At 40.3% G+C, this 27,844-nt stretch overlaps 1 protein-coding gene across 1 annotated transcript in view; it reads right to left on the bottom strand.

The window, feature by feature from the left end:
* Window positions 1-27,844, bottom strand: part of Btbd9 (BTB domain containing 9) — a 415,087-nt gene that overhangs the window by 72,303 nt on the left and 314,940 nt on the right. Inside the window, exon 9 of the mRNA XM_026383694.2 lies at window positions 8,348-8,455. Within this exon, the coding sequence (XP_026239479.1) occupies window positions 8,348-8,455 (108 nt within the window). The remainder of the gene's footprint in view (window positions 1-8,347; window positions 8,456-27,844) is intronic.

The raw sequence follows: 27,844 nt of genomic DNA, 5'->3' as shown, positions 1-27,844 counted from the left end.
ATGTGCGATTTTTCAATCTTGCTGCTCTACAGAAGGGTTTACTGAGCCTCTAACTCTCCACCTTGAATTTATCCTGTTGTCCTCAGCCACTTCAGCACTGAGAAGAAACATGATTCCTCTTTCAAAGGTTCCCAGGTGAATAACTAGCACTACCTACAGAATCAGGACCCACAGTGCTGCCCTTCCCCAGGCCACTTACTGACTGTAAGGGACAGCACAGTCAGCAAGAGGACTCAGATATGAACACAATCATGTTGACGCCTGGACAGCAGACGAGCTGGCCCCACCTGCAGGTCTCTTAGGGAGGGCAGAGGGGAGACACTTCCTAAGTCAGGATGCTGCAGAAACTGCGTGCTCCCATGGGGTGCCCCCTCCTCTCCCAGGCCAGGCCCCTTGGTGAAGGGACACTCAGATGGAAATGGGTTTCTGGAGTCCAGGGGAAAGGCAAAGAAAAAAGTGCTTCAGGAGAAGCTGCCCTGGGGACCCTCCTGGGAGAAGAATGAGCAGAATGTGGTTCAAGTGTCCTTTTCAGGGAAGCACAGCCTGTGCCGGGGGTAAGTGGCATCAAGGTCCTGAAGAGCTCCTGCCATGTACAGCACTTAGTTAATTTCTTTGATTTACTGCTGGCAGTGAATAAAGTGTGCCACTCTGCTGGCATATGCTACTCAAGTAATGACAAGGACAGACATCCACAAAACGTCAACAGCTGCAGCAAAGAAAAATTTTTCTTCAAATATGATTTTTTAGACTTTAAAATAAATATATGTAAATTAGTTAAAAAATGCATAAAATTAGAAATAAGTTCCATAATCCTGCTCCACAAAGGCAACCATTAGTCCTATTTTCGCAAATTTCCTTTTGGTTTTCTTCTTTCATCATTTTCCCCTACTTTTGATAATACTTCTATAATTTTGTACCCTGTTTTAAAAAATCTCATTATGTAAGTATTTTTCTTGAGTTATTAAAAAGTCTTTACAACATCATTTTTAATGAACACTTAGTTGAAGAAAAAAAACTATTCAGAAGGGAATCTGGGTGGTAAATCTGGCAGGCAGACAGAACATTTGTGAGAAAATTAGAAGTTAATAGCTAGAGAAACTAGGTAGTTCTAGATTATGACCAAAGAACTCTCAAGTGGAAAAGTCAAATTTTCATTATTACCCAATTCTTTAAAAAAAATTTTTTTTAATTGTAGATGGACACATTGCCTTTATTTTGTTAATTTTTATGGGGTGCCAGGATCGAGCCCAGTGCCTCAAGCATGCTCGGCAAGCGCTCTACCACAACCCCAGCCCTCATGATTACCCAAGTCTTCATACCTAATCATTTACATTTGCCAAAATGTTTGCCAAGGACACAGTCTGGGAGGGATGATGGCTGAGGAAACTCACACTTTGGCAAACATTATCCAACAGGACCATGGCAAAGGGACAAAATGATTAAAAATGTGAACACAAATGCTGTCAATATGTGAGGAAGTACACTTTGGAATGAAACAAGACAACTACCTAATGTGGCAGAGGTACAGCCAGGCACTCAGGATTATCAATAGCTGACTATAAGTCAGTCCACCCAGTACAACTTTTGGAAATTCGAGTGCAAGATGGCCTATACTGTGGGCTCATCTACCTCTCTCTCTCCCGCTTCCTGAAAACCACTGCCTGCCTTCAAAGAGATACAAAAGAATACATTTGTAAAGGTACTGCAAACTGGAAGGGAAGCCATCAAAGATTTTTAGTAATTTCTAGAAGGTGGCAGGCAAATGAAGTATCACTCTCATAAATTGACAACCAGGCAGACTTCCACAGTGAAGCAAGCTGAGCAGGATGGAGGAAAACTGACAGCCAGGCGTAGCACTGTGAACTTTAAGACCACCAGAGATAAAGAGATGGTTTTAGCGGCTTCTATAGAGAAAAGTAAATTACTATAAGGACTAAGTATTAGACATATCAGATTCTCATCAGCAACATTAGATGCTAGATGGTAATAAGTCCAAGATTTCAAACTTCTGAATACTATACGCAAATTATGATCAAGATATGCAAGAATTCTGAAAATTTGCTTTCCATATACCTTTTCTGGAAGAAAACAAAACAAAACCTACAGATTTACACAATGCAATGGCCAGGAATGATCTTTTCTTAACTAAATGATCAGACTCAAAAGACCCAACTAAATGATCAGACTCAAAAGACCCAACGAGCCACACTTGGCTGTAGGTTCACCTAGGAGAGAGAATGGAAACATGGCAGCCATCAGGGCAGCTTCAGGCATTTCTTCCCAGTGGGAGTCTTTCTAGCAGTCTACATAACTGTCCTAGGAGCTACTCTTTTTGCCCTGCAGGTGATAATCAGGTAACAGTGGATAAGACTCAATAACGGGCAGGTGTGGAGACACTATGGCTTAGAAGCCTCACATTCCAAATAGAAACCAATATCCCTTGTAACCATTCCATGAGCACAGATCCCAGAATCGCATGGAACATGTGAATTTACAAAAGTTTTCACACTTAGGAAAGCCCAAAGCTGTCTCTTAACCAGATATTTACAGTCTTCCCAAGATAGATGCAATTTAGTGACCAGGGCAATTTTTATCATAAGCAGTGCTACTGAATAACAGCTAACGTTCCACTTCTATTAGATTTTCAGGGAAATGGATCTAGAAAGTAAGGGAACCTAAGGTCAGTATGTCATGCAAATGGAAAAGGATCCTGTTAAGCCTTTACTACATTCCACAATACACACACACACACACACACACACACACACACACACACACACAAATATAAAAAAATAAAAGGAAGGAAGAAACAAAAAAAGGAAAAAAATCCAAGAAACAATATTGCCAATCTAGAGAGGAAAGAGAAAGGAAGTTTAGGACCACAGCTGTAGAGTAGGTGTAGGAAGCAATCTTCTCAAAATTAACCAATGAACAAACAGTATGTTTTAAAAGCTCTGTAACAGGAAAAAGAGGCAATTAGGAACTTCAGAAAAACAAAAAGCTATTCAACATGTGGGATAATTCTGACATTCATAAGAAAATCTGATCTATTAGATCTGAACAGGGTACAATTCTTCCCAGAGGGGCGCATGCTTAGTGACATAGAATATTTCTCTCAATGCATATCCATACTAGATATGTTGTGAACAAACAATGTTATATAATCAGAATATTATAATGAGCTCTCAGTTATTTTCCCTTCTTAGGATTATTTTATAGTTAACACATGGAAAACTTCAGCATAGGTTACAGAACAAAATGTACACATCATAAACTTTTTTCAAATTTTTTTAGTTGTAGTTGGTACAATATTTTTATATATTTATTTTTATGTGGTGCTAAGGATCAAACCCAGTACCTCACACGCGCAAGGCAATTGCTCCACCACTGAGCCCCAGCCCCAGCCCCCACATCATAAACCTTTATAAGGTCAGTGAGGTTGGACAGCTTACAAAAGATGGGAAGTAGGAAGAAGAAAGACAAACGGAAATAGAGGGGTATAATTTCTTCATCAACATAGTAGGAAACCAGAAACTACTGTCCACAATTGATAGATGAAAAAAAATAGAGGTTTAAGTATATCATTTAATTTTAAAAGGCAAATAATAGAACTAAAGTGAAAATCATAACTAACAAAAATGAAGAGTGCTGAAGTGAATTATAGCAAAAGTTAGTAAAGCTGATAATTTAATTATTAGAGGTTCAAAATATTAAAATCAAGAAGTTACAAAAACTAGAAACAAAACAAAACAAAAAAGTCAGAAGTAGTTACCTCCAAGGAGTGGAACAGAAGATGGGAAGGTAAAATTTCACTTTTTACAAAAGGATCTCTGCATTACTTAAATTAATTTCCATGTGCATGTTTGCGTTTATAACTTAAGAGCTGAATAAACAGATCAATTGTTCAACAATTTAAAGGACAGCAGAGAAAAGAAATCAATGCTTGGAAAAGCAAAATAAGGCTAAAGTGTACATTATTATATTAGGTAAGGAAAGAGGGGTAAAAATTAATTTTAAAAAATTAGTACAGGGCTGGGGATGGGTCAGCAGTAGACTGCTTATCTAGTATGCACAACACCTGGGGTTCAATCCATAGAACCCACCCCCCGCCCCCCCCCCAAAAAAAAGTTAATACAAAAGCAAGGTTATCTACAGCAGAAGATGACCCCAGCCTGAATGAAAACAAGAGAAGCGTCAAGTCTAGCAGAAAGAACCTGAGAACTAGAAAGGAAAATACCAATCCCAGACAGAGCTCAAAGACAGGGAGCTGCTCATTCTGAGAGATTTCTCTGAGAACAGCAGAAATCCGAGCTCTCATCTCTTGACAAGGAAAAATGCTATCAAGAGACAGAGCTATGATCTTTAAATATTCCATGTAATTTTATTTATAACATGACTCACATTCTATTTCAATAAGAACACGCTACAATTCTTAAAGTTAATAGAATCCTCTCTTGAGGTCTGCTCTGGAGTATGTTAGTTAAGAAGTCTTTTTTTTTTTTTTAATCATTTATATATATTTTCAGTTTCTTAAGGCCTAACTTGAAAATAGGAAGCACAGTAAATTCAGGATATGCCTGTAAATGTAAAATCATAACCCTGGGTTCCATTGATCCTTATAGGGTTAAAAGGTACTTGTCTTTTCACTACTCTTATTCTTCTACTGTACTATTTATTTATTAATATGTAAAACACTGCTGGAGCATCTAAGTGCTAAAATACAAAGTTAAAAACATAAATTATTTAAATCCATTAAGTAATGGAAGCAAACAAAGATACTGATGACTTAATGCAAAGTTACATGAGAGGAGTTATTAGTGAATGCGTTTTTTAATTAAAAAAAAAAACATTTCACTAAATACAACATCATTATAACATGTACCTGGTCAACAGTCAACCAGATCTTGTTAAAAACACACCTGGTATAGCACCTTTGGCAGAGGAAAATAAAAGAGAGAAAGATGAGGAATATATTTTATAACATACAAAATGTCAAAAGGGATGGATAAACATCAAAGATGACAAGTTTTGAGGAAGCACAGATCTGGTCCCGGAGCTACACACTCAATGAGCAGACACTCTGGAAAGACAAATGGATGGCTGGTTGCTTATGGGCCTCTGAGACCCTCTAGTTTCATAAAGAGGGTCCCAGGAGCTTGGGAAAAGTTAACCATTTCATCTGCCCTTTTCCATCATTTAGCCTGGCTTGGCCCTCAGGTAACGCTTTGGTACTAGGAGGCAATGTGGTAGGCTGGAAAGAGCCCTGGGTTTAAATCTTAGCTCCACTCCTTGGAAAAGATACTCTCTCTGAGCTTCATTTCTTCTTCTATAAAATAAAGACAATACCCCACAAGCATTTTGTATTCAGACAAAAAGAGATAAAATAATGCAGGTACTGGAATATTAATTAGGATATAATTGTTAGTTTTCTTAAGCTGTGGCAGAAATGCCCACAAAATCTATGCTTCAATGGGAATTTCCTGCCTAGCCAGGAATGGACTACATCCACATTAGCATACAAGTATCTATTTCTCTTTTCTTTTCCTGTCTACCAGCTAGATGTACGTGATGCTGAGGAGGCTCTAAATGATGGTGGAACTATAAGAAGGGAGATGCGTGGGTTCCTCATTCATCTGTGGAGAACGGCCACTTAACAACAGAACACCCACAGTGACTGTTAGATGACTGAGAAATACACTATTGTGTTAAGTCACTGAAATACTGAAAATTATTTGTTACAGCAGCAAGTGCTACCTTAATCAACATACATGTGCTTTGTGATAATATAATAGTAATGGTGATGGTGTCAAACATGCCCTCAGACAAGCCATTGTTAATGCTATTTAGAAATCTTGGTCAAGTAAGCACCTGAAAAGATGTTCAACATCATTAGCCATTAGGTAAGTGCAAATTGAAGCCACAATGATATGCTACTTCACCTCCACATTCTGTGATCAAAAAGATGGACAACAACAAGTGCTTGTGGAAAATTAGAATGCCTCATACGCCGCTGGTAGGAACAGAAAATGGTGTTAGCTGCTATATAAATGCTTGGAAGTTCTTCAAAAAGTCAAACACAGTTACCACAGGACTCAATAGCTATTTCTAGGTTTATACCCAAGAAAACTGAATATGTTCATATGAAAACTTATATATATACTATTCATAGTAGCATTATTCATAACAATAAAAAGTGGAAATAATTCAGATATTTACCAACTGATGAATGGATAAAAAAATTTGGTTATACAATGGAATACTATTTATTCTTAAAAAGAAATGAAACTCTGATATATGTTACAATCATGAATTAACCTGGAAAACATCACACTAAGTAGAAGTAAGGAACACAAGGTCATATAAGATTTCATTTATATGAGATGTCCATTATATGAAAATCCATAGAGAGGGGCTGGGGATGTGGCTCAAGCGGTAGTGCGCTCGCCTGGCATGCGTGCGGCCCGGGTTCGATCCTCAGCACCACATACCGACAAAGATGTTGTGTCCGCCGAGAACTAAAAAATAAATATTAAAAATTCTCTCTCTCTCTCTCCTCTCTCATTCTCTCTTTAAAAAAAAAATCCATAGAGAGAGAAAGAAGATTGCTGGCTGCTGGATTGGGGGAGTTGAAAAGAAATGGGGTGGGTGACTGTTAATGAAGAGAAGGCTTCATTTTGGAGTGATAAAGATGTTCTAGAATGTTGGAAGTGATGGCTGCACAATTCTGTGAGTATACTAAAAAGCACTGAATCATACACTTTATAAGGGGTGAATTTATAGAATGTGAATCTGTCAAAGTTTGGACTGAAAATGTCCCCCAAAGGCAACTGTGGTCAAGATCTGGTTGTCAGTCTATGGTTGCTACTGGGAGGTGGGTCAGGTGGAAGGAAGTTAGGTCACTGGGGGCAAGGACGTGAAGGGAATATTAGGACCCCATCTCCTTCCTCCTTCTCTGCTTCTCAGCTGCCATGAGGTGAACAGGCCTCCTCAGTCATATGTTCCTGCCCTGATTGCTCTACTGTGTCACCACAGGCCCAAAGCAACAAGAGCAAGTGACCATGGACTGAAACCAAGAACCTACACAAACTTTTCCTCCCTATAAGTTGATTTTCCAGGTATTTTAACACAGCAATAGAAATTGGACTAACACAGAACAATAATGCAATTTAAAAAAGAGCTGGGTGTGGTAGCGTACCCAGCAGCTCAGGAGGCTGAGGCAGGAAGATCATGGGTTCAAAGCCAGCCTCAGCAACTTAGTAAGACCCTGTCTCTAAATAAAACATAAAAAAAGGGCTTGGGGGCTGGGGCTGTAGCTCAGTGGTAGAGCACTTGCCTAGCATGTGTGAGGCAGGCACTGGGTTCAAGCCTTATCACCACATATAAATAAATAAAATAAAGGTATAAAAAATACATTATTTAAAAAAAGAGAAGAAGGGCTGGAGATGTGGAGATGTGGCTCAGTGGTGAAGCACCCCTGGGTTTAATCCCAAGTACCAAAAAAAAGAAAGAAAAATCAGCCATTTGCTGTCTTGTCTCCCAGAGAATCTGGCTGTACAAAAAGGCTCTCTTCACATACTGATTCTAGGCTGGTCAGAACCCACAGAATCCTTCCTGCCAGCTGTTCCTGCAACTAGGTAAGCTCAGAGCTCCCGTGCTAAGTGCATTAAATGCCTCTGCCCACAAAGAGCCTAAGGCACAAGGCTTTCCTTAATTCTGGTAACAGCTAGCTAACACGGAGATGAGATAAATTTTTAGCTAACTCTGAGACTGGTATGAGGGTGGAGAGTAAGATAGAGCCCCAGAATAATTTTTGAAGTATGTATCACGTCAGCAAAATTCTCTAAGGAAGAAAAAAAAATATCTTAAAGGAATAGTGTGGGATGTGGGAAAGATCTGAGAGAGGATTGCATAAGGAAAGTATCTTTCTTTTTCCTACTTAGATATATACATTATTTTTGAAAGTGTGAGTCAAGTTCAAATCTCAACAGAAAGCTTATTTGGTCCTATCAAGTAAATTCCCATAGATAATTAATAGTCAAACTATGGTAAAGGATTATTATGATACATTTTCTTTTCTTATATACTTATTTTTCAGTTGTAGGTAGACACAATACCTTTGTTTTATTTATTTATTTTTATGTGGTGCTGAAGATCCAACCCAGGGCCCCCCACACATGCTAGGTAAGCACTTTACCACTGAGCCACAACCCCAACCAATGTAATACATTTTCAACCTCAAAAGAAGAATATAATTTGGTGGTCCCAGTAATACATACTTGGAACCGCTGACTCCATCAGAAAGTCTGCTCTTACAATTGGAATAAATTACTGAAAGGAGGCAACTTACTTGCAGGAGACTTTTGTTCTATCAGCCACCATGGTCCACTGTTGCTGGTTGGTAGAAACCTCAACGTAGTAACTGTAGCTGCGGTCATCACAGTCCCAAAGTAATAATCTAAACAAAGAGAAAAACAAGATTGCTGTAAATGTTCTCACTGGCATGGAGACATAGGCATGCGACAATCTGTGTCTACCTCATCCTTCTAACCTGCCTCCTCTGCACATCACAATTCCAGAACTGGGGAAAGAAAGTGAATTTCCCAAAGGTATGAACAGAACAGTCTGCAGCTCGTCTCTTCAGTAGGAGTTAATTTCACAAATCCCCCAATTTTGGGTAGTCTCTGTCCACTTAACTGGCATGGTTAAGACTGGCTCTGGAGGGAGATGTCTCCATGTCCTCCTTCCTTATTCACCACTTGGCAGGGCTGACTAAACGTAACATCCTGGAGATCACTGCTCATGGAGGAATCTGCTTTCTAATTGATGATAACTAGCATGCCCCATGACCTTTATTTATCATGTTTTAGGTTTCTTCTCATTCTCACCTGTATATTTGCCTAACTTTGGTAAGATTATCTGATTTGGAGATCTAGTAATCCCAAAGGACTCGTGGCAGGGTTGTTCCAGGATCTTCCCAAACCTGCAGATGCTCAAACTACTAAAAACAAAAATAGTGGGGGCTGGGGATACAGCTCAGTTGGCAGAGTGCTTGCCTAGCTTGCACAAGGCCCTAGGTTCAACCCCCAGCACCACCACACACACACCAAAAAAGTGCCATAGTATTTGTGTATAACATACACACATTTTCCTGTACACTTTAAATTATCTCTAGGTTACTCATAATACCTAATACAAAGTGAGTTCAATGCAAATAGTTGTTGCATTGTATTTTCTAGGGAATAGTGACACGATAAAAGTCTGTACATGTTTGTTACAAACCCACACATATGGAGGATCTTCTACATAGGCAAACATATATTCACTAGCAAAACTTCCTTAAATATTATTTAGGAAGTTATTATTTGGGTCCTTTTCTTCTTATCCCACTTTTCTACCCAGACAAGAACTTGAGCATTGACAATATTATTCCACTGTTGTGAAGCTCAAAGATGACAAAATTTATCTATTGATTTCAGAACTGTGGTTACCTCTGGGGAAGGTATTGATTGGGAAATGGCATGAAAGAACTTTCTAGAACGCCAGAAGTATTTTAATTTTGATGTGGGTAGTAGTACCTGAGTATAGACATGTAAATATTCATAAAGCTACACATAAATTATTTGTGCACTCTGTATTATTCTTCAATTAAAAAGTAAGAATAAAAAAAGCAATATGGGATCTACATTTTGCTTCTGACAGTTCTGCAAGGAGATCTATGATTTCTATCATCTATGTTTTTTATGATTCCAGCCTTAAAAGTCCTTCCTATGTAAAATTCACACAGTATCTTACTGCTTTATAAGTTGGTCACGGGCATTTGTTTCCTTCACCAGTTAGAACAGCGAGCACCCTGAAGGCAGCGTATATGGCACACTGAGTTCTCGCTTCCTAGTACCTGGCCCAGTGTCTCACACAGAGCTTATGCTCAGCCAATGTCTGGGCAAATACATTCCTTCCAACAACAGTAATAATGACCATGAAAGACAGTACTTCCTTAATGCTTACTGTGTTTCAGTCCCTATGTTAAGTGTTACACAATTTGTCTTATTAAGTCCTTCCAAATATCCTCTTAGTGAGTACTATTATTCCTGTCAAATTATACAGATGGTGAAAAGGCTTAATGCTATCAAACAACTTGTCTAAATTCATGGTTGCTGAGTGATTGATAAGGATTCCAACCTGGTATCCTGAATCAAAGCCCACCCAGTTCTGTTATTCTGCTGCCAAATGTTTTCTTTATTCCCAGTCAGAATTTTCAACCTGCAACCTATCAGTTTATAAAAGTAGTTTGTATTACATTCCTTTAATTTATAATTATGATCAATGAAAAGGCTTTGCAAAAGTTCAGTTTAGTGTCCCCTACATAGCTATTATTGAGGATTAGGACTGCCCATGTTCCCCTCTCCCATTAGTTCTTTGTTTTCAATTGTAATGCTGTTTGCTATCAAGTAATATATGTTTGCTACTGAAATTAGGAAAGGACTTCAGGCTGATTAATCATTCTCTTCATTAATAGCTCTAGTAACAGGTTTGCTGGGAGACAATGTTGAGAGATTTTCTCATTGGGATTCTGGATTACTTATGGACAGCCAGATTTGTCAACCTTTCAGATAATCAAGAGTTAGTACTGCTACAGAGTATCCAAACAAAAACAATCAGTCCCTTTAGGAATAGAATCTAACCAGACCTCAAAATATTTCATTGAAAAAGACTGCCTTGAGGATATGGGCTATAGAAAAGATAAAAAAGGATGACCAATTATGAGTATCATAAACATTCCAGTAGAGAATCTTGAAAGGATAGCACACTAGAAGAATTTTTAAGTGGCCTATTCTATAAAGTCCTCCATTTTGTTTTAAGGCAAATCATTATTTTAAAATGAAGATCACCTGTAATTATAAGAATACTGTAAACACAAATACAAAGTGCCTATTATTTGCAACTTGCTTATTTTGCTTAACAATCTATTATGAACATCTTTTCGTATACTGAATATTCTTATACATCACATATGCTGACTTTGTAGTATTTTATTTTTTGGACATCTCAATTTATTTAATCAGTCTCTTATTATTAGGCACTTAGGTAGCTGATATTATTTCACTGGTATGAAGATTCTGTGATGAGGGCTGGGGTTGTGGCTCAGTGGTAGAGCGCTCGCCTAGCACATGTGAGGCACTGGGTTTGATCCTCAGCACCACATAAAAATAAAATAAAGATATTGTATCCATCTAAAAAAATAAAAAATAAATACTTAAAAAAATTCTGTGATGAACATTCTTAGCTAAATACATGATCACTGCCTTTGAAAGTTTCTGTAAACAAAACTTCTAGAGTAGGGCATACAAACATTTTGAAGCTTTGGTATGTATTATAAAATAGCTGTATATCTTTCTTCTCCCCCATCCCAAATAAAAATCTATAACAAGTTGTACTCACATCACCACCAGTGTGTAACAAATGCCCATGTATCATCACCAATATTGTGGTTAGGTTTACAAATACTGCCAATTTGATAGATGAAATATATTTAGCTAATTTGCAATTTTTTACTTATCATTGAACTTGAACATTTTACCCATTTCCTACTTACATTTATTCTTTTGTTAATGACTTACAAAATGTCCTCTATATCTAAAGGATATTAATCCACTGCCTAGCATAGTTTGCATGCTGAAGATATTAATTTTTATTAGCCTGGACTATCGATCTTTACCTCAATAATTTCTCCTGGTCTAAATTCTTTTTTTCTGAACAGCAGCCAAGTGCACATATTGGTGGAAATCTTGTTCTCTATTCCTCTATTAGGAGTCCCTAGGGGCTGGGAATGGGGGGTCATGGTGACTCCTGAGTGGAAAAGGGACACTGATGGATCTCAGGTTATCAAGACCATGGCTCAGACTCACCTACACAGTGGGGTTTTTGGTGAGATTCTAATTCATGTGTCAGAATGCATATTTGCTTGGAATTTAGGCTTCACGGAGAATAAAAATCTCCTGGTTGATTCAAGCAAAAAAGCAAGTACAATTTAAGAACACTCAAGGAAAACTGACTCCATCTCTTTCTCCATGGATAGGAATTTGGTTCTGATAAGGCATAAGTGGAAGGCCCACCGACAACCTCCACTTCTTCTCCTGCCAGGAGCACAGAGTTGCTGTTCTTATGCCTTTGTACTTGCAGTGACAAAGAGACACTGCTGACCTGTATCCAACCAGGAATGTCTGCAGAGAGCTTGCCCAGGACAGACACCTCAATGATGTGTGTGTGTGTATGTGCGAGCTCTTTAAACAGGCCCCATCTCTCACACACATCCACACACCTCCACCGTTCAGCAGAAGCCATTTCCAAAAGGAGCTGAATAATGGACACCACTGGCCAAGATCTGTTGAAGCAGATGAAGAGTGTTTAGCTAGGGCCACAAACCTCTCTACGGAGTGAGCACTGCATGAAATACCTGGTGATACTAAACACCATCTCCTCCATCTTTCCTCTTTCTTACTGTGGTGTTTCCCTAAAAGCAGTGAAGTGCTAGGTTTTTTAAAATTGATTAGCAGATGTGATTTTGCTTACATCCTCCATAAATGCTCTGGCTGGCTGCATATCATTGATTACTAGGGGTTCAGTTTACAGCAACTAATTGCTCTCCTTGCTGGTGTTTTGATACAAAATTCAATAGTGAATATGATTTCAAAACTCTTGTCTTTGCGGCTTGAGTCAGAAGTGACTCCAGGCAAACCCAGTGGACTGAGTTTTCCCTTCTTAAAATAATTGCTCTCTCATCAGTCTGTGAAGAAAGTTTCCAAATTGTAGCATTCTAATTGGAAAGTCTGCATTATGCATGCGATGACAAACTATGTTGTGCTGAATGGCATTTTTCCGTCCTTTCTTAAGGGATTAATTCTATGCCAGATTGTGAACAATGGCTGAAGCCTAACAGTTGAGATCAACAGCTTCTCCAATGAATTGGGGCCTCTCAGACCAGGAGCCAGGGCCTGTTTTGCTTGTTTCTAATTGTCCATCATTTGTGGGAGACTCCACTGAAAGCCCTGGGGCCAACACTAATCCTGTTGTGAATAGTTTTCTCCTTTGGGTGAAAAACAAAAACAAAAAACAAAACAAAACAAAAAAACACCAAAGAAAGATCAACTACCAGGCTGTTGGTAATGCTGTAATAGCATCATCAAATCCATTTCTAATATTTCAGTCAAAGTTAAAGATACAAAAATATGCAGAAGGGGGAGGGGTTGTGGCTCAGCAGTAGCGTACTTGTCTGGGGTATGTGAAGCACTGGGTTTCATCCTCAGCACCACATAAAAATAAATAAATGAATAAAATATGCAGAAGACTCTTTGTTAAAGATCCCTTGAATTCTTGAGAAATTACTGTTTTCCATTCAACAGTCCAAGAATTATTTACTAAGTACTACGTAACACTCAGACAAGTCACTTAACTTAGTTAAGCTACTTACTTCGGTTTCAGTCTTGGTGACCTTTAGTGTCTGGATCTGGTTTCCCAGGGCTCTTGCAGTTCTAACGGTTTATGACCCTCTGCCATCACATGAGCAGTAGAAAATTTTTTTTTTTTGGTGTGTCTGTACATTACAGAATAGCTCCTCTCCTTGGGAACAGTTTCCAGCTCAACTTCAAAGTAGATGAGGGGAGTTCCTGAGCTCAGCTTGTCCTGTAGACCTGACTGCATGCTGGGAAGCCACATGACCCATGCCGGGCTCATCAGACTTCCTTTCTCATAATTTGTGAATTATGTAGGATTTTAGCTTAATTAGTCCCGCTCCCTTAAACAAGATAATGAGAATACAGGCATTCTGGGGTGGCCCTCTCCTATCACAGGCTCAAGGAAGCAAAGGAAGCCACCTGAGAAGCAGTGAAGACAGTGCAGCTCAGGGAGGGCGGCCTGGACCTTGGACAGATCCCCAGGTCTGCCTTCGATCCCTATGATGGCGTTCAGAGTCTCTGCCCTAGTATTCCATGGGAAATCATATTCACTTAAATAATGTCATTACTTTTAGCTTAAGCCATTTTACTTGCTTTTTGTCACTTAGAACTGAAAGGGTCTAAGATAAGCTCCTAGTAGAGTGTACTGGAAAGCAAAGGTACTCAGCAAAGAGCAGATGCTATGCCGACGAGAATGGCGGCGACGCCTGGCCGGCGACAGGACCACGGGGAATCTCATTTTGGACTTGTAGTCCTCCAGCGGCTCTTCTCAGCTGGACCTTGCTCCCTGAGGATGATGCTACCTAATCGAACCTTGTAACAGCTGACAGTAAGGAGGTAAAGAAGGGGCGGCCGGGGGGCAGTTTTTTCACTCAAGTGTGAAAGAAGGTGCTTTGGAGAAGGGGAAGAAGGGGAGTGGCGCACTGTAGAGTGGGCCCTACAGTACTCGCTGGGTCAGCAGGGCCACAGGGAGAAGGTCTTGCAGAGGTGGGATAGTCCCCAGAATTCAGCACTCTCCTCACAAGGGCATGGGGCCAGAGGACCCGGATCAGGGTCAAGGAATGAAGGACCAGGAGGATTTCTGACTATTTCTGGTTGGGGAGCGGGGTGGACAACCTTTCAGAAGGGAGGACCTAGAGTTCACAATGTAGAAGAACACAGGCCACAGACGTGATGGCGAGGGAGAAAGGTAACAAGCTCTGGTGACACAGGGAAATGCCAGCACTTCTGCTTCATCCAGCAGAGCCCAGATCTCACTCTTCTAATAGAGAAGCAGAGATAACATGTGAGGGGCACCGTTCTACCCCCTGCTTCTGCAAGGCAGGAGAGGTAGTGGGTAACAACTGCCAAAGGATTCAATACAGCTTCAGAGAAGCAACTCTACCTTCGAGAAACGGGATTTTACCAAACATGAAAGGGATCCTTACTGTCAGCTGTCACAAGGTTCGATTAGGTAGCATCATCCTCAGGTAGGGAGCAAGGTCCAGCTGAGAAGAGCTGCTGGAGGACTGCAAGTCCAAAATGAGATTCTCAGCAGGAGACCAGAGTCAAGCAACAATGCTTTATCAGAAGTGTGCGAAGGAGATCAGGTGGCTGCCCTGCAGATTCCAGACATGAGGACTCCTGAGGAGCTGTCGCCACAGGGACCCTGCCTCTAAGTGGACCACGACCTTTCAGAGCAAAGGGGATACCTGTCTTCCTCCAACAGCAGAAGGAGGGAAATACAGATTGTTCCCCAGATGGAAAGGGTTCTTGGAAACTACGTTAGTTGGAGGACATCAGAGAGTCTAGGTATTATCTGATAGCTTAATTATTCAAAACTGGGATGTTTGCTTAGTCAGCTTTATGTAACTGTGATAAGATACCCAAGATAATCAACTTAAAAAGAAGAGTTTATTTTGGTTCATGATTTTGGAGGTTTCGGTCCCTGTTGTTTGGTAGTTTTGTTTTGGGGCCTGTGGCAAGGAGGTGCATCGTGGCAGAAGTGTGTAATAGCAGAGAAAGCTGCTCATCTCATGGCAACTAGAAGCAAAAAGAAAGAGCCAGGAAGGGGTCGGGGCACAGTATCGCCACCAAGGGACACTCTCAGTGGCTCTCTTCCTCCAACTAGGTCCTTCCTCTTAAAGATTCCACTCAATAGTGCCAAGAACTGGGGACCAAGCCTTTAATGTGGGGGCTTTGGGGGACATTCCAGATCCAAACTATAACAGATGTGGAGGGTAATTTCTCTAAGAAAGTAAGAAATGATGGCACTGGCCAGAAAAAAGGCAGGCACAGGCTCTAGATTGTCTGGATGTGTAGTTTCTGTGTTTAGACCCTGACGCTCCAGGAGTAAAATGAAGTGAAGAAAGTGTTCACTTGGGCTCCTGTGCAGACTGTCTCACTGGGAGGAGGCAGAATAAAAGGAGGGGTTGGGTAATCCAGGTAAGTTACTTAAAAGTAGAGGGATATTAATGGAGAGATGCCAGCAGGATATAGCTGTGTGTAGCTAAATGGGGCAGAGCTTTCCAAAACCATGAGACAATATGAAGCTATCAACTCTTAACGGCTACTTGACACCATCTTTTTACTCCTTGGTGGGATATTAAATTTTGTATTTTAAGGTTTAGGTGACAACATAAAAACTATCCGTGTACTATCCAACAGCATGGCTGCAGCTGAGATTTTCAGCAAATGCCAAGTGTGGAATGAATGGTGAAGGACTAAACACCATTCAGCCTCACACACACACAGATCTCACCAGTTTCAAAATGTTTTTGGATTATATTTGGAAAAATTATAATCAATACATGTCCTGCTTCCAGTGCAAATCTATTTTTTTAAGTTCCTGGGTTAATTTTCTTACATGGGCAAAACACTGCCCAAGTCACGGTTTACAGACTAGTCAATCACTTAGCAAACCCTTATTTAACAAATAAGTTTAAGTCCAGGCTAATGATCTAGATTTCATACTACACAGTTCAATTTGAAGAAAATTCTTTCATTTTATGCTTTGTGGATATGTGAGAAAATTTTGTTCAGGTCAAACAGTCCTTGAGAATAAAAGCAGTTTTCTTACATTTCTGAAGGTGACTTTCCAAATACAGCCATTTCTTAAGCAAGACATTGGCATCAGAAGTATCAGGAACTGATCAAATGGTCTTGTGATATTTTAAAGGTGAAGTCTCTTTATGTTACAGACCTTTCAGGCCGTGACACAGTGAGCAGGTATGCAGCTTTTACAGATCTTCCCCTGTTTAAATTTGGCATTATCTAACTCCCCTTTCTGCAGCAATGCTATCTGCCTTGATCCCAGCAGCCTCCTCATCATGGCGCGTGCACACAATCAGTGAGACCTGTCTGATTTGGCTCACTGGCAGGATCAGAAAAGGATATGTAAGAGGCAGAAATGGCAAAGTCCCGCCCAGACCACAGGGCTTAGCTTCCCAGGTCTTGAGTTCAGCTCACTTTCAGCTTCATTTACTAGAAAGATTATTAGTCACTGTTGTGACTTTAAAAGGCCAGAATCAGTGTCTTTTTACAGCTCAAAGTAATGTGCATTAGTGTGAACTTTTCTGTTCCCTGATCTTAATTCTGTGAAATTATTGGGAGGTGAGAAGAGACAGGCTCAATAAAGAGCTCAGGAACCACTAAGCTACGAGTTGAGTACTAGATTTTTTTACCACCTAAACTTCTATTTAACATATATGACCTCTGTGGAATAAAATGGACCCACTGAGGGCTTTCATCCAAAAGTTTGGGGAACATAGTCACCTGGGTCCAGGTTCCCTGCATATCATTATCCAAGGTCCTCTCCCTTCAGCCTCCAGGACCAAGATCCTTCAGGAGGAAACACCTGACCATGGTTTCAGAGTACAGGGACCATGCATGGTGAATGGACTTGGGGTTCCTCATGCTCCCCAACACAATGGCTTATGGATCACAGGCTCTACTGAGTTAAACTGATGGAGACTTGGGAGCAGGACAGGAAAGGGTGATTGAGAGAGGGAATTACAAATAAATCACAAAATCCAGGTAGCTCATTCCACTAACATATTTAACGTTTCATTATGTTTCAATCAAAAAATATCCTGCCTCCCTTAGATGGAACCAGTTCTCCATCCCCAGCCCCTACCACCATTTTGCCAAGTCTTCCACTGGAGACAATTTATGAAAAATATCAACTCTGACTGCTGTTTCATCTTTTTGCTTCTTCTCCTGCCCCTCCTCTGACCACATGCTAATAGGTGCCCACATGTGCTCAGCCTACAAAGCACCAAGAAGCAGAGTCAAAGAGAAATTTAATAAGCTCCACAGCTCTCTTCTATTCCCTTGGGTCACGTTTTCATAGGAATGCGTTTCTGTGGGAGAACGCACAATTTAGCTATAGGCAGATCTTTGTATTCTCACAACCTGGCGCTAAAGAGAGAGAATGGAAGGGCCATAAGGTAGGAAGTTTCGACTCCAAATATTACAGGCAAGAGGACATTCCAGCAGGGGTGAACTATAAGGCAAAAACTCTTCTATTCAATGATGTCCTCTATTTTTGTTCTTACCAAACCTCTTTTTTGGTCTCTCTTAACACAGCCGGTACTATTTTCACACATCTCCCTCTCTTTCTTATCAGCCTGACCTCTTCACCTTAATCAGATCTGGATTTCAACCTTTGCTCCAGCTGTGAATCATCTTCTTTTCCCTACAGGGCACAATCTACAAAGTCCTGAGCTCTTGCTGGAAATGATTTTAAACACTGGCCCATGCAATCCAGACCCTCAGCCCCTTCAGCACCACCTGTGCTGCCACTCTTCCTCCTCCACCCCCCACCTCCTCCCGCTGCACCCAACCTGGTGGTGAGATGGTATGGCCTGTACAAAGTCTGTCTCTCTCATCTCTTGGTTTTAAAATTCCTCCCCATAAGTCCATTTTCTGATGAACTTCCTTCGTTAAATCTTTTTGTGAAAGCTTTCACATGAAAATAACTGCACACGAAAACACTAAACTATAAGTTTCAAGAGTTTTACAATATAAACATTTAAAGTAGATTATACTGTCTGAGGTGTCTGATAAAACATAATTCTCCATGTGGTATATGACTTACAATTAAAATAAAGACATTAATGAGAATGTTAATAGTAATGACTTCTCCACCAGTACGTAAAGGTGAACATACTATATCTACAAGCTCTTACAAACAAAAGATAATGAATCAATTTAATATGTAACTGTGTGATAAATCTTTTGAAGAAAGGTAAGAAGCCAGGAAAAAAAAACCACAACATTTTTAAAATTTTTTTGTAATGGCTAGAGGAAAAAATGGCTAATTACGTTTTTCAATGAGATTCTTTTGATCACTGGCCACTGAGTACAGTCTTCTTGATCCAGGTCTTCAAAGCTGGGATCACAAGTTTTAATTCAAACATTTTCAGCTGAACATTAATAACTCTTAACTTTTCTAACTGATAAACAGTTGTAATTAAACTAAACTGGTGTGGGCTATAGTACCAAAGGCTAAATGAGCAGTTGCCATTTTCTTTCTCTGGAATCACCTACACTATTCTTCCCAGAGCTGGAGGCTCAGGCAGCAGCTCACTGGTGGGAGGGATCTCAGTTCTCCCCAAGGCCGAAGAACACATGGGGATGTAGACATCTCACAAATGCACACTAGAATTGCCCAGTAGCTGCCCCTCCCTACCATATTTGTTTGGCTGACAGGAGAAAAGCCATCCCCCTCTGGAATGTGCTCTGCAAGAGCTGCCTATTTAGAAATAAACCTTCCAGGTGCCAACATGAATATTCACCAGAGTGTACTGGGCACCTGGGCCAGTCTCCATGCCATGAACACTAATCCTCCGAAATGTATTCCAGGCAAGCTACCAGGGTAAACTCCCATACAGAAACTAGGCTTTCTGGTGATGGTTACTGAAAGACTGAAAGAAGGAAACCTGATGAAGAAGGCAGAGATGAATAAATCGCTCCTATCCAAGGCTCTGCTGTGCTAGATCTTGCTAAGTGGACTCTAGCAGAGCAGGAGGCTTCATTAGAATACTGCACTCTGTGAATTCAACTTGTCTCTTTTGTTCAGAGGGCTCACCCTTCCTCATCAAGAAGAACAAACGTTTATCTCCCCTATGCCTCCCAGCCCTGTGGGTTGGGCTCCTGTTTTCTTATTTTGGCTGGAAGGACCTCCTGAGGACAGGGTCCTGGTGCCATATAGACACCCAGTGCAGATGAATGTGCACACACTACCCCACAGCCCTCGATTCACTGCCCTGACTCACATTCACCAAGTACAGACAGAGAAAATCAGGTACTTTTGCAAGCCAGCAAAGGAACCATGCACGAGGGGGTGGGATCTCAGGCTTCTTGGGATCCTCCCATTCTGGCATCTAATCCCAAAGAGCAGACGCTGAGATTTATGCTGAGGGCAGAACAGGACCTGGATTCAGCAACCTATCTGAGTCACAGGAGACTGTTCTGATAATCAACGTTTCAGCGCCAGTGATTAGGAAATATCCCGGAGGTAATCTCCAAGGAGCTAGTGCCAGAACTCAGTGCACAGGCTGCACCCCAACAGCCTGACAGCACTGAGGAGCTTGGGGTCTCTGACCCCATGAGCAGGTATAAAGAAAGTGGTGGGGTTGCTAATGATCTCCTTAAGCCTCTGACAGAAACAAGCACTGCTAAGGCAATGTGGTGTCACAAGCAGCCATGGCACCAGAGGGGAGACAGGAGCCCTATTTTGTCTCTATTTCTTTGCAACCATAGACATGTAGATTTTAATCTGTTAAATGGGTGGTGGAAGAGGGGTAGGGAAAGAAAGGGAGACAGATATATCTTTCATTTAGATGATTTGTGATTCTTTTTATTCTATTTTCTTCCATTTAATTACAAAGTGATATATGACAAATCCTTTGGAACCTTTTTCTGAAATATCTATTATAAAAGGTAATATACTTGAACTGGAGTTGTGGCTCAGTGGTAGAGCACTCGCCTAGCATGTGTGAAGCCCTGGGTTCAATCCTCAGCGCCACATAATAAATAAAATAAGGGTATTGTGTCCATCTACAACCAAAAAATAAATGATTTTAAAAAATAAAAAAGTTAATATACTATATTACAAAAAAATGTGAACCAATATATTAAAAAAGTATTCTTTAGTAGCAGACTAATTATTTTACAAACAACATCTTAGAATAACCGTAATATCTTAAACAGATGAAAGCACAGCAAAGGGGCTGGGAATGTGGCTTAGTGGTAGAGAATGCACTAGGCCCCGAGTTCCATCCTCAATACTTCCAAAAAAACCAAGGAGGCCCCACTCTATTGAGGTCAGAGCTGGGGTCTAACAGCTCAGCTCATCTGCCAGGACTTCCCCGTTGATTCCCTCTCCTTGTGCAATCCCCAGGGCTCATTTCTATCTCAGAGGGAAAAACCACTTGGTCGTGTATTTTGGCTCCAAATGCTGACTTCTAACACTCATGTCTAGATAACAAGATTTACTACTATTCAAATTTGTGAAACCGTGAAAGGCAAATAAATTCCCCCAAGTCTTCACTTTTACCTGTGTAAGCCAGATGTTAGCAAACAAGAGCTGAATAGACAAAGCATTAGTAGTGGATGGCTCACAGAGGCTTATTTTTATAAGTAAAGTTTTATTGAGACACAGCCATTCAGGAGAGTTGAGTAGTGCAACAGAGATTGTATGGCCTGCAAAGTCTGAAATACCTACTAGCCGTCCAGTTACCAGAATAGTGTGCCAACTCCAGGAATAGGCATAAGACTAAAGCCATTCTCATCTAGCAGTCAAAAGTTATGGCATCAAGGTTTGAAATAAACGTAAGGTTTAGGGTTCAGTTTAACCTAGAAATGTCTAAAATTTCTTCTAGTCAATGTTTCAATAGAATTTTATGTAGCAAATTCCACATGGAGTTTTTAGATCCTGCTATACTCACAATCCCTTCTTTGTTACTGTGACAACTGTACTGACAATGTTGGCCTGACTTTCACACCAAATTTCTGGTATTTTTCCTAAAAGAATTAGAAGGATATGGGAGGAAAAGCTCTTAATTAAAAATGAAAACTGTTCCCAATCTTACTCCCTGAACTGAAGAAGTGCCCAGGAGTTACATTCACAAGCTGGAGTCCTGCAAACAGGACAGTCATTAGTCATTGCGTTCCAGACCCCTACACCAAAGGGGATGGAAGCAGTAGGGTAGGGTAAAGAAGTCACAGAGACATTTAAAGTCAATAAACAATATGCCAAAAAAAGTCATACAGTCATTGACAAGGCAATTAATATGATGACAGTAAAATAATGCTACACCAGTCATGGAGGAAGACAGCACTGCAGACTAAACCACACCATGTAAGTACACAGTGGTGTTGCTGGTCATTGGGAGAAAATGGATTTGTATAGATCTGCTATTCCCTTGCCATCTCTCCAGTTCTGTCTATTGTGATTATAAAAGGCACTCTACAAGATAGCTGGCCTGGGCAGTGTATGACCACAGAACAGGGAAAACCTTACAGCACTTGGTGTTTTAACAGAACTGCTCATTCAGAATCTTCAACCCAATTTTTAAATGGATGACTCTGTTTAACATGTTCTTCCCTAACAGATCCAACTAATCTTCGTGAATTCGCTGCTTGTCTCTTAGTTTTAAACGGACAGCTAAAATTTTACTGTAGTGACCATAATTATGACAAAACTATTTTCCTAGGAAATATGTTATTAACAAAATATTATTTATCTGGTTATCAGCAATTCTCAAACAGTTCTCTATAGATAATGCTTTATTTATTTTATTTTATTTCTTTTCCTTCTCTTTCTCTCTCTCTCTCTCTTTTTTTTTTCCCCTTTTTTAAGCAGTATTTGGGATTAAACCCAGGGCCTTGTGCATGCTAGGCAAGCACACTACCAATGATCTACATCCTTAGCTTTGCTTTATTTTTTTATTGATTTATTTATTCATTCATTCTAATTTGTTATACATGACAGCAGAATGCATTTCAATTCATAGTGCACATATAGAGCACAATTTTTCATGTCTCTGGTTGTACACAAAGTAGAGTCACACCATTCATGTCTTCATACATGTACTTGGGGTGATGATGTCCATCTGTCTGTCCTACCTGCCTGCTCCTTTCCTTTCCTTCCTTCCCTGCTTTATCTATTTCTAAAAGGGTTACTGTGGACTTTCTCATAAATATAGTACTTTATTATATGTGATTTATTATATTTTTATTCTCAGAGATGAAATGAACACAGATAGGTTAGGTTTCAGGAAAATAATGGACAAGGGTTTGCATCAGACTCAGACATTAGGGAACAATTAAATGGTAAATGCCTAGGGGACTTAGGAACTTAGATCTATCACACTAGACTCCAATCACCCCTACCCACAAAGTTCTTAAGTTATGACAAGGAAAGATCCAGCAAATAAGAAGCAAAGGAACACTATTGCTAACAGAATTTTTGGCTAAAAACCCTAAAGCAAAAGGCACAGAACATGGGAAACTACCTATTTTGGAGCTGGGTGTGCCTGAACAGTTTCAAACCAAAACAAGTCAGGAGGCTGCTCCCCCTTCAAAACTCAGCACTTGGTTCTGACCTCTAGAACTTAAGGGTCATCAATACAATACACATTCCAGTACCAAACCCTGGGGGAGTATGGGAGAGAGACTGCCCCTTCCCCCTGCCCAGCACTGAGTGGTCCCTGGGTTGAGCCAGTAGCCTTAGCCTGGCTTCTCTAAAAAAGAGGAAGTAAGACTTTCTAAGGCCAGAGAAGGATGGGGCTGCTCACCACCTTGTTATGAAGACAGAAAAGAGAAGAAGGGAGAGGAGACAGGAGGTAGAGGAAGGAATAAAGGAGCAAGGGGAGCCTCCTCCAAGGCAGGAGTGGTTCTGTCCCAGGCCACTTAAGGCCCAGCAGGAGACAGAGAGACATGAAGTGACTCCACTGAACTGTGGCTCACTCTTTCAGGCTTGCAGACTCACACTCTGATTGGCATCTCTGTTGGAAAGCAGCTAAACCCCTGACCACAACTCACGAATTTCTTCTAAGATTTAAGATCCCAGTACTGCTCTCATTATCTTCCTATTGAATGTACTTCTCATTTCCAAAGCCAGAAACACTCACTGCAACCCCACAGAAAACAATACAAACAAACCACGGCCAACAAAAAGCACATTATCCAAGAAGATTACGAGGAAGAACAGATTGGAGGCAGCATTAGGGTCACTGCCCATTTCCCTTTCGAAAGTCACAGGTCTTTTGTGTGGTTTCATTCCAGGGTAGGTGGACATGAGTTTTTAAACTTCAGATATCAAACACGGAAAATGTTATTTCCAGAGGGACTTTTGACATAATTTGCTACTACAAGATAACATGGATATGCAGTGAAGTTTCTAATATTGGAATAATTTTCTGTGTACAGAAGAAGAGTCAACTCTCTATAATCTGGTTAGGTAAACAGATGCATTGTTTAACCAAATACTTCTAGTTAACAAATTCCATATGGGTTGTCAATTTAAAAACGAATTCAGGTATGAGAAAGTCAGCTTGACAATATTAAAACCACACAATTAACCGCCCCCCTTTCCCCCTCTTTTCCTGGGCTGGGATTGAGCTCAGAGCCTGACACATGCTGGGCAAACACTGTCCCACTAAGCTGTCAGCCCAACCCCTATTTTGATCAATGAGAAAAAGTACTTGGGACCTTGCCCTGTCCCCCAAATTTCCTTATGTGCATGAGTTAGGACTATGCTGGTAAAGTATGAGACCAGTTAGAGAAAATCAGATTAAATGTTTGTCATGGAAACTTAGGTGTTTTTTTTTTTTCAAGCAAATTTCATGAATAAGAAATTAAACATATGTAATCAGTAATACCTCTCGTTTTGTATCCAAACTAGATAGTAAAAAGATAGGTTTTTAAAAAATTTATAAAGCATTTTTGAAGCTGAAAATAATACAAAATATAATTATTACAGTACTTTTTAAGATACATCCAGAAGTTGTGGGTTCAAAGGATTGCTTTTAAAAATAATGGAGGGCTGGGCATAGTGGCACACGCCTGTTATCCCAGCTACTTTCAGGCTGAGGAAGGAGGATCACAGGTTTTGAGGCCAGCCTGGGCAATTTAGTGAGATCCAGTCTCAAAATAAAAATAAAAGAAAAAGGGCTGGGGAAGCACTTTTGTAGCTCAGTGGTGAAGAACTTTTCTATTAAGCGTAAAGCCCTGGGTTCAACCCCCAGCACTACCAATAAAAATTAACAACAACAACAAAAAAAGCATTCTGAAAAATAAAATAAATGGTGTGTGTGGGGGTCCCCACTGCATTATATACTTTAAATGGGTGAGTTGTATGGTATGTGAATTACATCTTAACAAAACTGTTTTTTAAAAAATAAACAGGACACATGAAATGTGAAGATATGTAAAAAAATTCCAAAGCAGATGTAAAATGTCATGCAAAAGGCAGTATTCCAAGGCAGAGCTATTGGCTAGGTGAGCCTAACTCCTTACCATGGCAAATTGATTTCTTAACCAATCTTGCTAGGGCTGACCACATAACACAGTTCTACCTGAAAACTGCAAGTTGGAGTCAGCAGAGTCGGGCTTCAAATATAGCTTTGGCTTTTCCTAATGGAAAGGGACAAGATTTGGCTGGTAGGGCTTGTTGTACTTTTTTTTCCCTTCACCCTGATACTTCCTGCCTCAACACAGACATGGTATTTAAAACTGTAGCAGTTTATTTCTCTGGGGCAAAAATACATGTGGGAAAGACCAAGAAAAATGCAGAGTTCACTGAACTGTAAAACCACACCCCTATGGACTTGTTGTATGAGCCCCAAACAGTCAAAAGCAAAACAAAACAAAAATAAAATTTAAAAAGCATTTTTGTAAGTTGTTCTCAGTGAGATTTTCTGTTGTTTGCAGCCAAATTCGACCCATATGCAAGCTTCCTTGGAGCAGTGAGTGCTAGAAACAAAAACAAATGTGGAGTTGGGGTTGTAGCTTAGTGGTAGGCACTTGTCTAGCACGTATGAGGCACTGGGTTCCATCCTCAGCACCACATAAAAACAAAATAAACGTACTGAGTCCATCTACAACTTAAAAAAAAAAAACAAGAAAAAAACCCCACCAACAACAAAAAAACAAATGTTGTCAGGTCTTAGTTGTAACATTTAATGGAAGTTTCTATAATTCACAGCCGTAGGAAACCAGTGAGCTGAACCAGAAAATGAGCTGCCTTCCCTTGCTTCTCGTTAGGCCACAGGAGTTGGTAGCACTGAGCGACAAACTGGAATCTTGGGAGACGAAGTTTTAGCATGAGTTGTCTTACCATGCTCACAGTGCAAAGAAGGAGAAGGACCCCAAACTACACTTCAGTTTCTTCGTCTTCTTAATGAAGACAGTGAGAGCAGCTAACACTCAAGAACTACTGTCAGACACAGCAAGCAAGAGAACCATTAGCCATTCTAAATGTTAAACTACGGAAAACCTAAACCATCCTGGGTGGTGTTTGGTTACAGTAAAACAATCATGTGGCAAGGCTGGTAATGTCATAATCATCAAGGGACCTGGTTTTAGGTTTCATCAGGTAGAGGGAAGAAAGAGGATCCTCACCATTAGGTTTTAAGGGCAGCAAGGAAAGAAAATCCAGGCAGAAGTAAGAGCATACTCTGCATTTATCTACATAAGCAATACCCCTTATATTGAATCTGATACATCGTTGAAAGAAGCAACGCAGCAGAAAAAATATGATTCCTCAGCATCTGTGAAGCCCCTAAGGGCCTCAGAGAATTGCTGAAAGGAGTCCTTGAGGGGCAGCTGCCCATCACCATGGTAGTTATTCCTAGGAAAAGGATGCAGAAATGGGGGTGGAGAGCCGAGTGAGTCAAGAGGAGGTAGTGGAAGACCTCTTCAAGGTCTTGGAGTTTCTTAACTAGATAGACGAGAATGTTTTGGTCAGGTGCCTCTGTGGTCACTAGTTTACAAAGGACTAATGGTTAAGCATAAAAAGGAGAGAAAGAAAGAAACAGAAAAACATCAGGAGCTACTAAGATACATCCCAAACACCTTAATGAGGTGATAAAATTGGGCTCCTGGGTGGGGAAGTCTCTGAGTTAAAGGTGCTTGGGGAATATGAAGATTTTCAAAGGTAGATTACTTCTTTGGATTAATTTAAAGATTTAATTTTAAGTGATGTCACCCTTCATCAGCATTCAGAATAGCTTTATTCACTTAAAACTTAAAAGATATATTAAAGCAATTTGATGTATTAAATTTGTGGGAATTTCAGTCAATCAGCTAAAAGTCCTCTGCTGCCGGACAGTAGCCACACTTCTGTGGCCCTGCACAACCCGTCCCGGGGCAGCAGCTTGTACAGCATCTGTCTAAGCAAAGCCACAGGAGGACACCTTCCAAGGAGAACGATTCTGGTGTTTAAGATGACTGAGAAGTGAGTATTTGTTTCAGAGGTTTCTTAAAGAATAATTCTGGACAATTACTAAACATGTACTGTGCATGAAATACTGGGTCAAACGGGGCTGAATCCTCGGTAAAGATGTCTTCTTGATGGGTTAATCTTTGAAAACTAAAAGGTTTTTTCCTTTCATGTATCCAGCTATATTTTATGATGACTAGTTGTCAAGTTCCCCAATCACTCAAGGGAGATAAATGGTTGACATGAGAGGTAAATCACACACACACACACACACACACAAAAAAATACATTTTTTTGGCATTTAACCTTTCTTGCTTTTCCAAACAACATCTGAATTCTAGTGCCCCTCCTGTATTTTTCACACACAACTTAGTTGCCATAGCAATACTTTCTGCTCTTGAAATTTCTCTAGGATGAAACTGGCTAAGGCCTATTTACCATGTCCCCAAATTCTGCTGTGTCTAGGCTCCAGCATTTCTAGTGCCCTGAAGTGTTCACACAGTTTAGACTCCAGCATCGACTGAGAACCATGCATATAATTCCTTCTTCAACGATCTTTCTGGGAACCAGAGCTCTGAGATCTGAGAGTGATGAGAGAAGACTTCAGTGTGATGCAGATAGGCACAGAGGAACACCACTTAGTAAATAAATCATGGATCAGAGAGACAAGGAAGAGTCCCTTGGTTCAGGGCTGTGACAGACGACACTCAGTGTGACTGATATGAAGTAAATTTTGTAAAATATCTTTTCAATTTTGACTAGAATTATAGGCAATCTTAATCCAAGTCAGAGGAGTCATATATTTAGATGTTTGTTGGATTCTTCAGACTATAAAAAGGAAATTTCTAGCTCTCTAGGTTTCAAAGAAGGCTGTCTTAATAATGTAAATAGATGTACTGCTCGCTGGTGCAGCACTCGGGCAGAATGAAATGGGAGCAGAATGCAACGAGGGAGGCTAGCGTCC

The sequence above is a fragment of the Urocitellus parryii genome, chromosome 8, assembly GCF_045843805.1.
Source record: "Urocitellus parryii isolate mUroPar1 chromosome 8, mUroPar1.hap1, whole genome shotgun sequence".
In the NCBI taxonomy this organism is placed as follows: Eukaryota; Metazoa; Chordata; class Mammalia; order Rodentia; family Sciuridae; genus Urocitellus; species Urocitellus parryii.
Note: the sequence above shows the minus strand (reverse complement) of the source record. Positions and strands in the feature narration are given on the sequence as shown.